This window comes from Syzygium oleosum, unplaced genomic scaffold (assembly GCF_021117445.2).
Source record: "Syzygium oleosum isolate NSW1041296 unplaced genomic scaffold, Sole_v2.1 Sole_v2.30, whole genome shotgun sequence".
NCBI lineage: Eukaryota > Viridiplantae > Streptophyta > Magnoliopsida > Myrtales > Myrtaceae > Syzygium > Syzygium oleosum.
In genome coordinates this window covers 3445175-3458007 of record NW_026607514.1, presented here as the reverse complement: position 1 = coordinate 3458007, position 12833 = coordinate 3445175, and the positions used below count along the sequence as shown (strand labels likewise).

Genomic DNA, 12833 nt, shown 5'->3' with positions numbered 1-12833 from the left:
CCTGGTAACCTGTACAGACGTCCCACGGCTTCTCTCCTATCTCCCTCTCTCCCTCTCTCTGAGAGCACAAGCAAGCAGAGCATCAATGGCGGAAGTAGAGAAAGCAACCGCCGCGAGAGTCCAAGCCATCGCCCATTCCAACCAGCCCCACGTTCCTCCCCAGTACATCCAGCCCCCTCACACCCGACCCTTTTGCTCCCCACCCTCCTCCTCCGCCGCCGCCGCCGGCATTCCCGCGATCGACCTCTCCGGGCTCGATCCGACCCGCCGGGACCGGGACCGGGACCACGTCCGGGCCGAGATCGGGCGGGCCTGCAGGGGCTGGGGGGCCTTCCACGTCACCAACCACGGCGTCCCCGGCTCGCTCCTCGGCCGCGCCCGCGCCGTGGGCTCGTCCTTCTTCGGGGATCTCTCCATGGGCGAGAAGCTCGCGTACGCCTGCGACCCGAGCTCGTCGGCGACGGAGGGGTACGGTAGCCGGATGCTCGAGAGCGACGACTCGGTGCTGGACTGGAGGGACTACTTCGATCACCACACTCTGCCTCTCTCCCGTCGCGACCCCTCTCGCTGGCCCAGTTTGCCTCCTGATTACAGGTTCTTGATGTTTTACTCTTTTCCAGTTCTATTCGTTTGAGGGTGTTTGATTTTTTCGATTCTTGGTAATGGGTTCGGTCTAAGAAGGAAATCTTGCGAAGTGTTTTTCGTTGGGTGTTGTAATTTGAGGACTGGTTATTGGTGGAGTAGTTGTAATGAGTGTTACAAAGATGATGGGTTGTTCTGGTGGATATTTGTTTGGGCAGAGAAGTTATGGCCGAGTACAGTGATCGAATGGGATCGCTGGCGAAGCAGCTGCTGGGCCTAATTTCGGAGAGTTTGGGATTGCCAACTTCGTGCATCGAGCATGCGGTGGGGGAGTTCTACCAGAACATCACAATTAGCTATTACCCTCCATGCCCGCAGCCAGACCTGACTCTTGGTCTGCAAGCGCACTCCGATATGGGCGCGATCACCCTTTTGATCCAGGATGATGTTGGGGGACTTCAGGTTTTGAAGGATGGGGAATGGATCACAGTCGAGCCGTTATCGGACGCCATTGTTGTCCTTTTGGCCGATCAAACTGAGGTTTTACCTTTCATCCGGAATTTTTATTGTCACTGCATTGCTTGATTCTCCATGCTGTTTTAAACAATCTAAAGTATTGATTCAAGAGCAGCATGCGATGAAATTCAAGCTCGTTAACTTATGTTGTGATATGTTATAGGTACTGTAGATGCTTGTTACCTTTGTAACAAATGATAGTCTTAACCCATCTGTGTTGCTCTTTTACTTCATTCTAGCGTGCCACTTTGCCAGAGTCTGGACTCTGAATTCAAGCCCCATCAATTCTCCTTTAACAAGAGGAGTCGATAGATGTTAAGGGGGGAGGGTTTAATCAATTTGATTCCTTATTTGCTATACAAATATTTAGTTAAAAATGCGTCAAAGTCCTTGGGGTGAGAGAAACTGGGAAGAAATGTTTTTCCAGGAGTAATCTCAATTAAAACTGCTGTGCCTGTGTGAGTGAACACTGTCTTTGGATTGCTCTATAAGTGATTGGGGTTTTTCTGTCAGTCATAAGGCATCAGTTTGATTTCCTCTGGGAAGTTGAACTGTAACAAATTGATTGCCTTTTGTATTAACATTGTCAGAGAGCCATCGACTGCCAACTGTGGTATATCACCCACGAGCTTTCATTCTTCCAACATATAGAACAGGTCCTTTTCGCTAGGTTTTTAGTTAGTGCTTTTGGGCTTTGATTTGTTCAAGGAGCCTGCAGCTCCCTCCCTTTACGACGATGTAGAGGAGGGGCACTTTTCTTTCTTGAAGTGGAGAGGGATGATGGGAAGCACTGCAAGGGGTTGTATTTGTGCTAATTTATGCAACCGCACACTCTGGTTCGTGTGTTATTGTTCTATGTAAATCATCTCTTCTACATCTCTACACATTTCCTTCTTCTTTTTCTGTCGGCCAGTGCACTACTGATTGTTCGACCATTATATTTAGCATATCAGCTAATGTTTGCTGGACTTATCTTTCAATTGCACTGTAATTACATTTCCGATTGACTTTGAACCATAATTATTTATGATCGAGCCAAGATTAATGCTCTGCCTGTAATTGATGCTTCTATCTGTTTTTATGTTTTCTATGCTAATATCAGTATAATCTTCTTGCTTAGTGCTTATATGTATCTTTCGGTTCATATTAATGGATTGATGTTAGAGTTTCATGATCAGGGCAAATCATTATTGTCAAGTAGAGCCATTTAACACTTTTTGACTCATTTCAGGATGCAAATTCAGAAACTTCTTATTCTTTTCGAACTGCTTAAGAAGAAAATAAATTCTTAAGTGCTTTTTTCTGGTTCTCCAAACCTTCTAACTACTATTCCAAATTTGCAGCGAATGCTTGATTCCCTAGCATCTGCTTGATAATTCAATTCCTTGTCGACTAAAGTTAGTGGTCTAGGTAATTTTCAGTACCTTTAAGGATTGCATTTAACTACACTTGCCAAAAGTAGCATAGAGAAAGATGAATCCTGTTACACTGTGTTACCCTATTGGTTTGGGGAGTCTGAAACTTGAATACACTATTCTTGACGTTGTTCTCCTGAAAAAGATGGGGTTGTCTTTTGCCTTTATTGTGGAATTTTTTTAATGTGTACTTGATATATCAAAGAAGTAGCTACATTACTAATACTGTCCTCATTGGTTACTATGAAGACATGAAAGGATGGAAACTCTGCCAGATAAGGCAAGTTTCTCCCAACTTTATGGTTTGTATATGCATATATGAAGCTGTTTTATTGTGATAATTGCTCTTTCATGCATCCCTTGAGTTTAGTACGTTATCATTAGTTGGTGTTTGATTGACGTCTTTTATTTTCGATACCTGAGTTAAACCCAGTGATTGAGCTCACCATAACACAACCCAATAAAACAACGATTGATAACTGAGTTTATTACCAAAAATTTGACTTCATTCTTACTCTAGCAAAATGATAAGTTGGAGCTACTCCTTGGGATTCTGATTGGATTGTCTTTTGTTTCAGATTATGACCAATGGAATCTATAGGAGTGCAGAACATTGGGCGATAACAAATGCGAGAAGGGCACGACTTTCAATTGCAACATTTCATGATCCTTCAAAGGCAAGGAAGATATCCCCTATTTCCGAGCTTGTGAGCGACTCTTCCCCTCCCCGATATCGCGAAGTTGTATATGGGGACTATGTGTCTTCATGGTATACCAAGGGACCGGAGGGAAAACGGAATATTGATGCACTTCTGCTCTAAGTCTCGCCTTACGGAAGATGCCCAGTAATAACCAGAGACATGAATAGAAGGAAAAGAGGGCATAGAGGAGGCCACAAATTGGTCGCTGCTTTTGTCCTATATGTCCACATGCAGCTTTCCAGAAATGGAACCGTTGACCAAGTAGACAGCAAAAATGTTGAAAACAATATGCGTCGCTCCTCTTGAAGGTTTGCTTTGTCCCTGGTTTTCAAATTCTTGTCAAAATGAGTATGGTCAATTGACTAGCCAACTTCTGAACACCCACGTTCTACTCAGGGGTACTCACAGATGACAATTCTATTTCAGTTATAAATTCAAGTTGTGGTAGACAAACAATGAACTTCTCTGGCATGGGCCATTGTAATTAGCTTAGGCAGAATGGTCTAGATATACATTGTCAAACTTTGGTTGAGATATGAATTCGCCAAGCTGACATGTCTCCTTCCATTAGCATGCAATTCTTTCTCGCTGCCTGCAGTGTCACATTGTGATGTCCGATGTTGACTGGCATTCCGCGGGTTTTGAAGTAGCCTTTTGACATCCTGGACTCTGAGAAGCTAGGGGGAGTGTCCTAAGTTTCGGTTAGCGCAGCATTGAAAGAAATTGTGTCTTCCTGTCTATCCTTTCATTATTTTGTTCCGACGCAGACCAGTAAGTGCATGGGCTGCTTTAGTCTCTGCAGTCAAATTGAGCCTATCGTGTCATGAGTTGTCCCAAATCTTGTCTTGGAATAAAAAGATTAGCATAATTAACAGAGGTTATAATGCGTCTTTGTCCTGGTTAATGCAACAAGAAAACCATCGTTTGGACATGTAGATTGAACACAGGACACACAAAAGCCGCGAGCTTTGGTAGAGAATAACGGGGAGACTTTGAAATCTAGCATAGGATAGCATCTTTATTGTTGTGCATCATCATCAGCAGGAGCATCAGCATCGAAGAATGTTTTAATAATTGCGTTGTTCTGACCTCTGCTTTGCCGTGAATTTTGTGCATCTTTGACTGCAGTCTGTGTGTAAAAGCCATGAACGAACATTGTCAATTGCCGCGACTCTGGTGGGGTAACACTTGTTTTCTAGAAAAGGTGGGAACCAACTGCTGAATTCATTAGTTGTCGAGAGGTGTTGACCGGGGGCACTGCTGTGATTTGGTGAAGATTATTCAAGAGCTGAATATGCAAATAGTTTTAGGTCATATTGGCAGTGGCACTTCTTGCATGTTCCGCTAATGGAACGTCTTGTCTAGAAGCTCGTAGGACATGAGGGGTAATAATCGAGTCAGGTAACTTGCAAGTGCCTTGGCCTCAGCTTGATGATTGCTCGAGATTGACTTGCCTAATTTTGACTGAGCCTCGAGTTTACTCGAGTAACTAGTCGAGTCAAGCTCGAGCTCGTTAATATTCAAGTCACGAGTCTGATCAAACTTAATTGAGCGTCTAATGTTTCTTTAGAAATATTAGTTGTAAAGTAAACACTTAAATCCTTGAAACGACATACTTCGGCCTGCTCACTAGTGGTGTATAAGCGACCCCAGCCGGTCGAGGAAACTACGCGTAATAGTATTCTAGCTTATTCAACTCGAGCATGATCTTGAGTCGATCATTGAGCTTCAGTATACGAGTCAAGTTTTGCGTGTTGAGTGTATGAGTTCAGCTCGAGCTCGGTAGCTTATCATCTAGCTTCATAAAAAGTGCTGACTGCTTGGTTCTTGAATTTGAGAGGTGATTCATAGTAGATTCATCTATAAACAGAAAGACTGGAACTACCCTGCTAATTTCATTGATAGAGAGTGAAATGTACAAAAATCAACCGCTTCTTAGAGATCAAAGCGTTGAGCCCAAATCCCAAAATCCTACATGTCTTATCTATTTGATCAAGGGACAACCCAATTACATTAACGCCCATTAAGATAGATAATTAGCTACTCTAAGTACTTTTTTTTTTTTTGGCTAGAAAGCTACTCTAAGTACTTACTAAGATACATAATTCTATTGTCAATTGCATGTTGTTGACAAGCTAGAAGCCCAGCATAAAATCAAAGCAAGAGCATGCTAAATTCTGTCACCGTTTATTGACAAAGTGATCTAATTCCAACCCAGCCTTTGAGCTCAAACATATATAAGAGCACCCTTTTGGACATAGTACAAAGATCACACACATCAAATTAAGAACACCTAATTTATACTATTGTTTAATTAGTTTCCACACCCATACAATCATCCTCTTCAAGCACACCCTTATGCAGTCCATGGTCTTGTACAATGAAGAATATAAAATCTATGACCAAGCAAGTCTCCAATTTTGCTCAGAAAGTTGCTTGTGGCAATTAAGCATCTTCTATACAATGACACCTCAATATATCCTTAATCTCAGCTTAACATCATCAAGAATTCATCTGACGACAACAACATGAACATGAACATGGACCCCATAAACCATATGCATATAACTTTTGTGAATTCAGTTTCAAATTACGAGGAAAATAAAAGACCCAAAGGAATTTGAGACGGGATTCGTAGCCCTAATTGATGTAAAATCTTGGAGAACCCCTTCAGCCGCTTTGGTTATGTCAATCGCGAGAGGAATAGGGGATTTAATATTCAAGTTCTATAGCATAGACAATACTCGATTCCATAAGAAGAGTAAATCGCACATCTAGCAAACCTTAAAGCAACATTTCAAAAACACACTTCATTCTTGGGTTCTTGGCAAGATGCTACTTGACTATTGATATCACCACCAGGACTGGAAATGTCAATTGATGTCTCGTGCAATGCTATTGGGTGCTCATTGTCCAAGTTCTTTTATTTTACTTTTTTCATTTTATTTTGAATTAGTTCAAATCCCGACACAAAAATCAGAAAGAGGCACGATTACCAAGAAGGCACAAATGATATTCTGAGCTTTCACATGTCATTCGAGTCCTTGCATAGCGTTGGCATCTGTTTAAGTCCTTGCAGTCAGACATCTACACCCAAATGGAGTTGATATATGACCCACCTCATACTGATAAGTTTTGCATGGACAGAAAAGATGCAATGATGAGCTAAATATAAATTATTGGATCTCTAGATTCGGCACAAATTACATATCTAAGTAACAGTGAGATTCGTATAGAACCTCGTATGAAAAGACACAGGCATATTCTCATATATCATGTACCATGTAAAGTTTTAATTGTATGCAAATATTCTTGTCAAAGTATCCCACATCGCATGCATTATACTAGAATCAATAAATCTCCTTCATGCCTGATGACTTGACCTGTTGAGCCGAACTTTTTAAGACGACGGTGTTGCTATAACTATCGGTTGATCATGGCCCATTTTATGATTCGTTTAATTTAAAACTTTTTTATCGAACTTTTTAAATTGAGTTTTCTAGAGAAAAACATGATTGAATCCCAACAATTCTTCCTCTCACAGCGTGCGCAGAAAAACACATAAAAGACTAGCAAACACAAAACTAGATTCAGTAAACACGACGCATCAACATATGTCCTGTATTTATCATGAGCCCTGAACAAAAGGAAATCAATTTCCATGATATCAAAACCTAACAGAAACCTAATAATCTTTCTCTAGCACGCACACAAGCATGCATCCACACACCGCGCCATACGCAAAGAAGAGACTCGGCAACGGCGAAACATCGATACATCATGTATCATGCGGCTCGTACGAATAGAGATCAATTCCGGCGAGATCAATCGCACAGCCAACATAAGGGACAAGTGACAAAAGGGCTAAAGGAAAAGAAGGCAACACGGCAAACTACTCGCTCAGAAAGTGATCCGGGCGTCGCTTAGGAAAACCCCACTCGGTAATCAAAGATGAAGGAGAGAGGAAGGATCGATCGATACGTACCCAGAAAGAGGCTTGACAGATGCATCTGCAGCTTGAATAGCCAAAGCTTCTCATTGAAAACTGTTGAGGGGAATGAAGCCTGGTCCGAAATCACCAATCAGTTTCCCATGAACGCATACGATCGAAGCTCGATCAACAGCCCCATGGAAAGAAAAGGGCAAGAGAAATGATCTCGAACCAGACAACATTCCCCTCAACCTAACTCATCATCTTCACATCAGAGAGAGAGAGAGAGAGAGAGAGAGGATTGATATGGCCATGCATTAGTTTTGGATTCTTTCATGGAGGGGGGGTCCATGAATATATACGTAAAAAGTGTGAAACGACATGGAAGTCCACTTTCTACACCGTCCTAATTTTACTTTTTTTTCACACGTAGGGTCAAAGAAGTTTAGTTAGATCTGTCCTAGACCAGCGATTCCTCGCTGTAGAAATAAAAAACCTCGTTCTCTAACTAGATTTGTATGCTCGAGCTTGCTTTTCAGCAGCCAGACACGGCTTTCCTGAGACCTTAATTAAGACGGCTGTCAAAAGTCAAACCTATAGAGCTAATCGCCTTGTCGCGAACGTCCAGCGTCAGCAGTCTCTTTGCTTTAACGAAAGAAGAGAGAGGCCAAGGTCTGAACTTGCGCGGGGGAGGTTGGCGACAGAAAGGCGCGAGATTCCGCTCTCCAATGAGCGGGCAAGGGTGCCCCCGCGAAGCTGAAGGGCTTTTATATTTTGAGCGTGTATTTTATTGATAGTTTAAGTTTAGACCTATGAATAGCTAATGTTGCCTATATATATTCTCTTTTTTTTATAATTGAAAGACGTAACATATATGTGCAAGGTGCTAATTATAGTGGAATTATCTACTCTACGTAATCGTAGTTTAAGGATGAGTTAGGATAAAATTTTGTGTCATGATTTCTCTTTCTCACATTTATTCTCTATTTCGTTTTACTTGTGCGCTGCATCCTAACAGAACTTTTGAGTGTTGTCGGAAGAGAAGAAATTTCGATTCACTGTCTCATATAAAAATTTAAAAAGAGAGGATAAACTCAACAAAAGAAATAACTTTAAAGAGTCGGTTACGCGATGAAGCATTTGATTTGGATACAACAGATGTCGGCGTCTTCCACTTTGAGTATTTCTCTTGCCGCCTTAAGGATGGAGCTTTACTCTTTACTTTGTGGGTGGAGCTTTACTCAATGCTAGTGATGCTTTGCTTCTTGTTGCTAGTTACTACTTGCTACTATACTTCAAATGTGGATCATAAATTGAAACCCTTTGGACAGTTTTAAAAGAATATGGACTTTCATTGTATTTACAACTTGAATTTAATACCATGAAAAACCCCAAACTAATATACATGTAACAAATTTACCCTAAACTAATTTTTTGACTACAAAAAACCCTAAACCGGTATATATACTTGTGACAAATTTATCCTAAACTAATTTTTTGATCACAAAAAACCCCAAACTGGTACATTTGTGACAAATTTACCCTCCGTTAAATTAGATTAATATAATGAAAAACCACAAAATAGTATACCTGTGACAAACGGAGGGTAAAATCCTAAACTGGTACACCCATCAACTATTACGTGTCATCTAACTCCTAACAATAAAATTTAACGGAAACTAATAGAAAGTAAAATTGTCATAGGTGTATCAATTTAGGGTTTTTTGTGATAAAAAAAAATTAGTTTTGGGTAAATTTATCACAAATATACCAGTTTAGGATTTTTCGTGATATTAACCCTCACAACTTCTTGTGAACCAGAAAATCACATTAATCCTCTAATTGGCTAAGTATATTTCCAGGATCTCTTTTAACAATTTTAATTCAACAGATTGACAATACGATTTTCCTCTCCTCTCAAGCAAAGGATAAGTCCTTTGCTTCCCACTAAGGTAAAGGAAGGCCCGACGTCCATTAATGATTGCAAACTTTGATTCCGATTGTTATTCAGTGTCCCGATGCGACGCCCATATCCGAAAATTAATTTAATCAATCCATTCCTTCTCCTATTAAAGCCAAAATTGGACCACCTTTACAAAAATGAGAATTTGAAAAAACAAAAAAGACAAAAGTAAAGGCAAGAAAATGTCAAAAAAAAAAAAGTTCTTAACGAGTTATTCAACCCTTTGAATATTGGTATATATATTTTTTAATAGACTCCCCAAATTTTTGCGATTGATAATTAGGATCTCTTGTGGAAAAGTGGCTAAAGAAGTGTGTCGTGGTATAAGAAGACCAAAATAACGAATTTCAAGCAAAGTCATGATTCCACAAAGAAGAGGAAGTTGGAAATTTTTCCACCATGGCCCCAGTGTCTACGCTTCAATGTTTCACATTTGAGATTATGGTCCAATCAAATCTACAATCATAAGACGGTGAGAAAGTGAATAAAGCATTTTTGGGTCCATATATATAATCATTTTGAGTACTTTTGTACTTTCTTCTCTTTGTGACAAAAGCATTAATTTTAAGATGTGAAAAGTGAATATTGATACGAATTGGATGGAGTATTTCTCATATTCTTGGCATTGTATGGTCATAAAAGGAAATTCGTAACATTGTCTATTGTTTTGCATGAAATTTTTGTTTCCATACATTTTTTTAGGGAAAATTCCAAAAGAAATCCTAAATTTTCCCCACGGGTCATCAATACCTCAAACTTTTTCAACTAACCAATGCCTAAAATTCACAGCATTGACCCAAAAATACCTTTTTTAACAGTTCTGCCCATAATGACCGTAAAAAATTCTATGTGGTAGCATGCGTGAACATTGCTATGTCAGATTTTTTTATGGCCATCATGGACGGACTTCTAACGGAAGGTGTTTTTGGGTCATTAGTACAAATTTGGAGTACTGGTGAGACAAAAAAAAAGTTTGGGATATTAGCGTCCCTCAAGAAAAATTTTAAGATTATTGGTGGAAATTTTTTTTTAGTGACTAACTCATTTTCATGCCATACATAATTTTGTTTTTTTGGTCGGTCATGCCATACATAGTTGAAGGTGTGTGCCTTTGGAGGTATTTTCGGATTGATTCGTTTTTACGGCTAACTTGTTTCAAAAGTTATTGAAGGGAACTGAAATATGCATTTCATGAACCTGCAAATGCACGGTGGCTTCAATGTATAGTGTGGACCAATATACGAGCTTCATGTTGGCGGATCTTTCATTTTGAAAGCACCTCGAAGAGTTTTATTTAAAGATTTACTATGTCTCTTGTTGCTCGATTTGCAAAGACAGCCTGAAAGTTAAATAGTCTTTCAGAGGAATAATTGTCCAATTGTGCCAATTTAGTCTTAAACATTTCAATTGTGTCAATTTAGTCCTACAAGTTTTGAAAATTTACCAATTTAGTCATAAACCTTTCAATTGTGCCAATTTAGTCCTAAACATTTCAAAAGGTTTAAAACTAAATAGGCAAATCATCAAAATGTTTTAATTGTGCCAATGCAGTCCTAAACCTTTCAATTGGCAATTTAGTAGAACCGACAACCAAATCGGTTCCCTTGAAAATCACCGGTTCTAGGCTAGTCCAGTCCGGTTCGGGTGCGGTCCGGGTGGTTCCCAGTTTCTTTGCACACCCCTAGTTTGTATTAGAGAATATATCTCTCAATAGCAAAGCAATTCCAAATTGTTCTTAATAAGAGAAGACCAGTCAAACAATTCTTGTACTCTTGGCTTGTGCAGCAACAGTTTCCAAAGTAGACAAACTCATTTTATCTTTCTTTGTATAGAGGATTCTATCTTTCCATGTATAAAGGCCGAAGCTCAGTAAAGTTATTCTATTACATTTATTCTAGCTAATGTCTTTCTACAAACCATTAGTTACCTTATACTTTTAAATACATGTAAGAAAAAATATTAAATTGTATCTTGTTCAATTCTTCAGTTTGGACACAAACAATTTATGAAATGTTACATCAATGATCGACTAATTAAAAAACCTTAAATAAGAGAAGTATTTTTTACCCTAGCACAATAGAATGTGTGCTTTATAAGTGTATAATTGTGTTTACTCCAAAAGAACAAGCATTTTTCCGTAAGTTCAATAGGGACGTAGGTCTTGTTAAAATTCACGTATTTATGTGTATTATATGTAAAGTACTAGTATTTTACTAACGGAATTCTGGATAATTTTGTAAAATAATGTTCTTGTTGCCATCTTTTATTTTTACTAGCAAAAGCGCATTTGCATTGCTGTACGCAAACAATTGAGCCAATTGGCATTTAAAGGATTTTTGCAAAATTGCCTTATTGCAAAATAATGGAGTTCTGAATTGATAAAAATGAAATTACTGACACGATGCAAAGAAATTATACACACACATAAGAAAGAGAGAATATGGCAAGATTTAAATTTTGTTTTGTAAAATTTGTTGCAAGATGAAAAGATTTAAATTTTCAAATTGACTACGTGAACGTTTAAAGAAAATTATTCTTTATACACTTGTACGTAGGTAGAATATCTATAAACTTAATAAATAAGAATCTTTTGGAAAAGAAGAAGAAAAACAGATCTGTGATGCTTTAGGATGTGCTCTTTGGTTTAAATAATAGTATAAATAGATTGTAGAAGTACTTCTATTATGTACTTTCATTCGTCGCACAGAAATTGTCACATGATTTTCAACCATTTGCAATTGAATCAATAAAAGATTTTGATAAGTTGTCGAGAGAAATAAATAAAAGATTCCGTAGAACCTACAAGGAACGTGGATTTTTGGTTATCGGCAAGGTATTTATTTATTTATTTATTACAAGTCTGAGATGTATACATGTTGTTGTGTATGTATAGAATAGAAACTGAAATTAATTTTTTAATTTAATTTAAAGGGCGAATTCACTTTTCTAACGACATATCCTTTCAAAAGATAGTCATGCGGTGAGTGGGGAGATTACTAGGTACCGACAGGTCATAAGTTGCCTTGATTTTCTCCAATTATGCAGATCTTGTACTTTAGTCAATATTTTTGTACTATTCTAATGAGAATGGTCAAAAACTTTATGATTTCATAATTACCCCTTAACCTACATGACAAATATGAAAGGTGTGATTTTTATGCTTCTATGGTATGTGTATTCTTCCTTACAATGCTGTTTTCTTTCTTCTCTTTTTAAATTTTTGTCCAAAACTTCCTTACCATGCTGTTTATATTGCCTATGTATGAACTTATGAAACCTAAAAATTAGTAGATCTTTGACTTCTAAACAAAATCATAATGCTGTCCCTTGCAAATTCTAGATAGTGATATGTTGAATTCATAAGCACTTGCATAAAGAAAATCATATTTGATAGGACGAACGCGATGCAATTTTAGCTCACTATTATTGAATTCAAATTGTGGCATGAAAAAAGAAAATGTAATTCAGTACGGCAGTCACGGATAACAAGGTTGCTTTGACTCTAACATTATGTGCACACTATACTCCACCAAATTAAGTAATTTCACAAAAAAAATGTAATTAGACAGATATAAAATGGATAATCCTCAAAGATGAAAGTGGTTTAGTAGGCAACACAAGTCCAAGATAGACAATTTGCTTTACCAAAAGAACCAAATAAAAAAAAAAGGATAATGACATAAATGGTCATTAAACTTTGGCCCAATGTGCACTGTGGTCCTTGA

At 38.5% G+C, this 12833-nt stretch overlaps 1 protein-coding gene and 1 long non-coding RNA gene across 2 annotated transcripts; one reads left to right on the top strand and one right to left on the bottom strand.

Moving 5' to 3' along the window:
- LOC115677517 (jasmonate-induced oxygenase 4) lies at window positions 1-3762 on the top strand. Its single transcript, XM_030600691.2, has 3 exons — window positions 1-594; window positions 801-1122; window positions 3092-3762. Exons 1-3 carry the CDS (start codon window positions 86-88, stop codon window positions 3332-3334), a joined length of 1074 nt encoding a protein of 357 aa, XP_030456551.1. The 5' UTR covers window positions 1-85; the 3' UTR covers window positions 3335-3762.
- Window positions 3763-5925: 2163 nt separating this feature from the next.
- LOC130135287 (uncharacterized) lies at window positions 5926-7450 on the bottom strand. Its single transcript, XR_008814732.1, has 2 exons — window positions 7200-7450; window positions 5926-6301 (listed from the first exon to the last, which is right to left on the bottom strand). It is a non-coding gene; the product is annotated as an uncharacterized LOC130135287 (long non-coding RNA).
- Window positions 7451-12833: the final 5383 nt, after the last annotated feature.

Bases quoted from the DNA above. Each gene is read 5' to 3' on its own strand.
- LOC115677517 (XM_030600691.2), top strand. From the start codon at position 86: ATGGCGGAAGTAGAGAAAGCAACCGCCGCGAGAGTCCAAGCCATCGCC. The intron at 595-800 runs GTTCTTGATGTT...TTGTTTGGGCAG, and splicing joins AGTTTGCCTCCTGATTACAG to AGAAGTTATGGCCGAGTACA. The intron at 1,123-3,091 runs GTTTTACCTTTC...CTTTTGTTTCAG, and splicing joins TTTTGGCCGATCAAACTGAG to ATTATGACCAATGGAATCTA.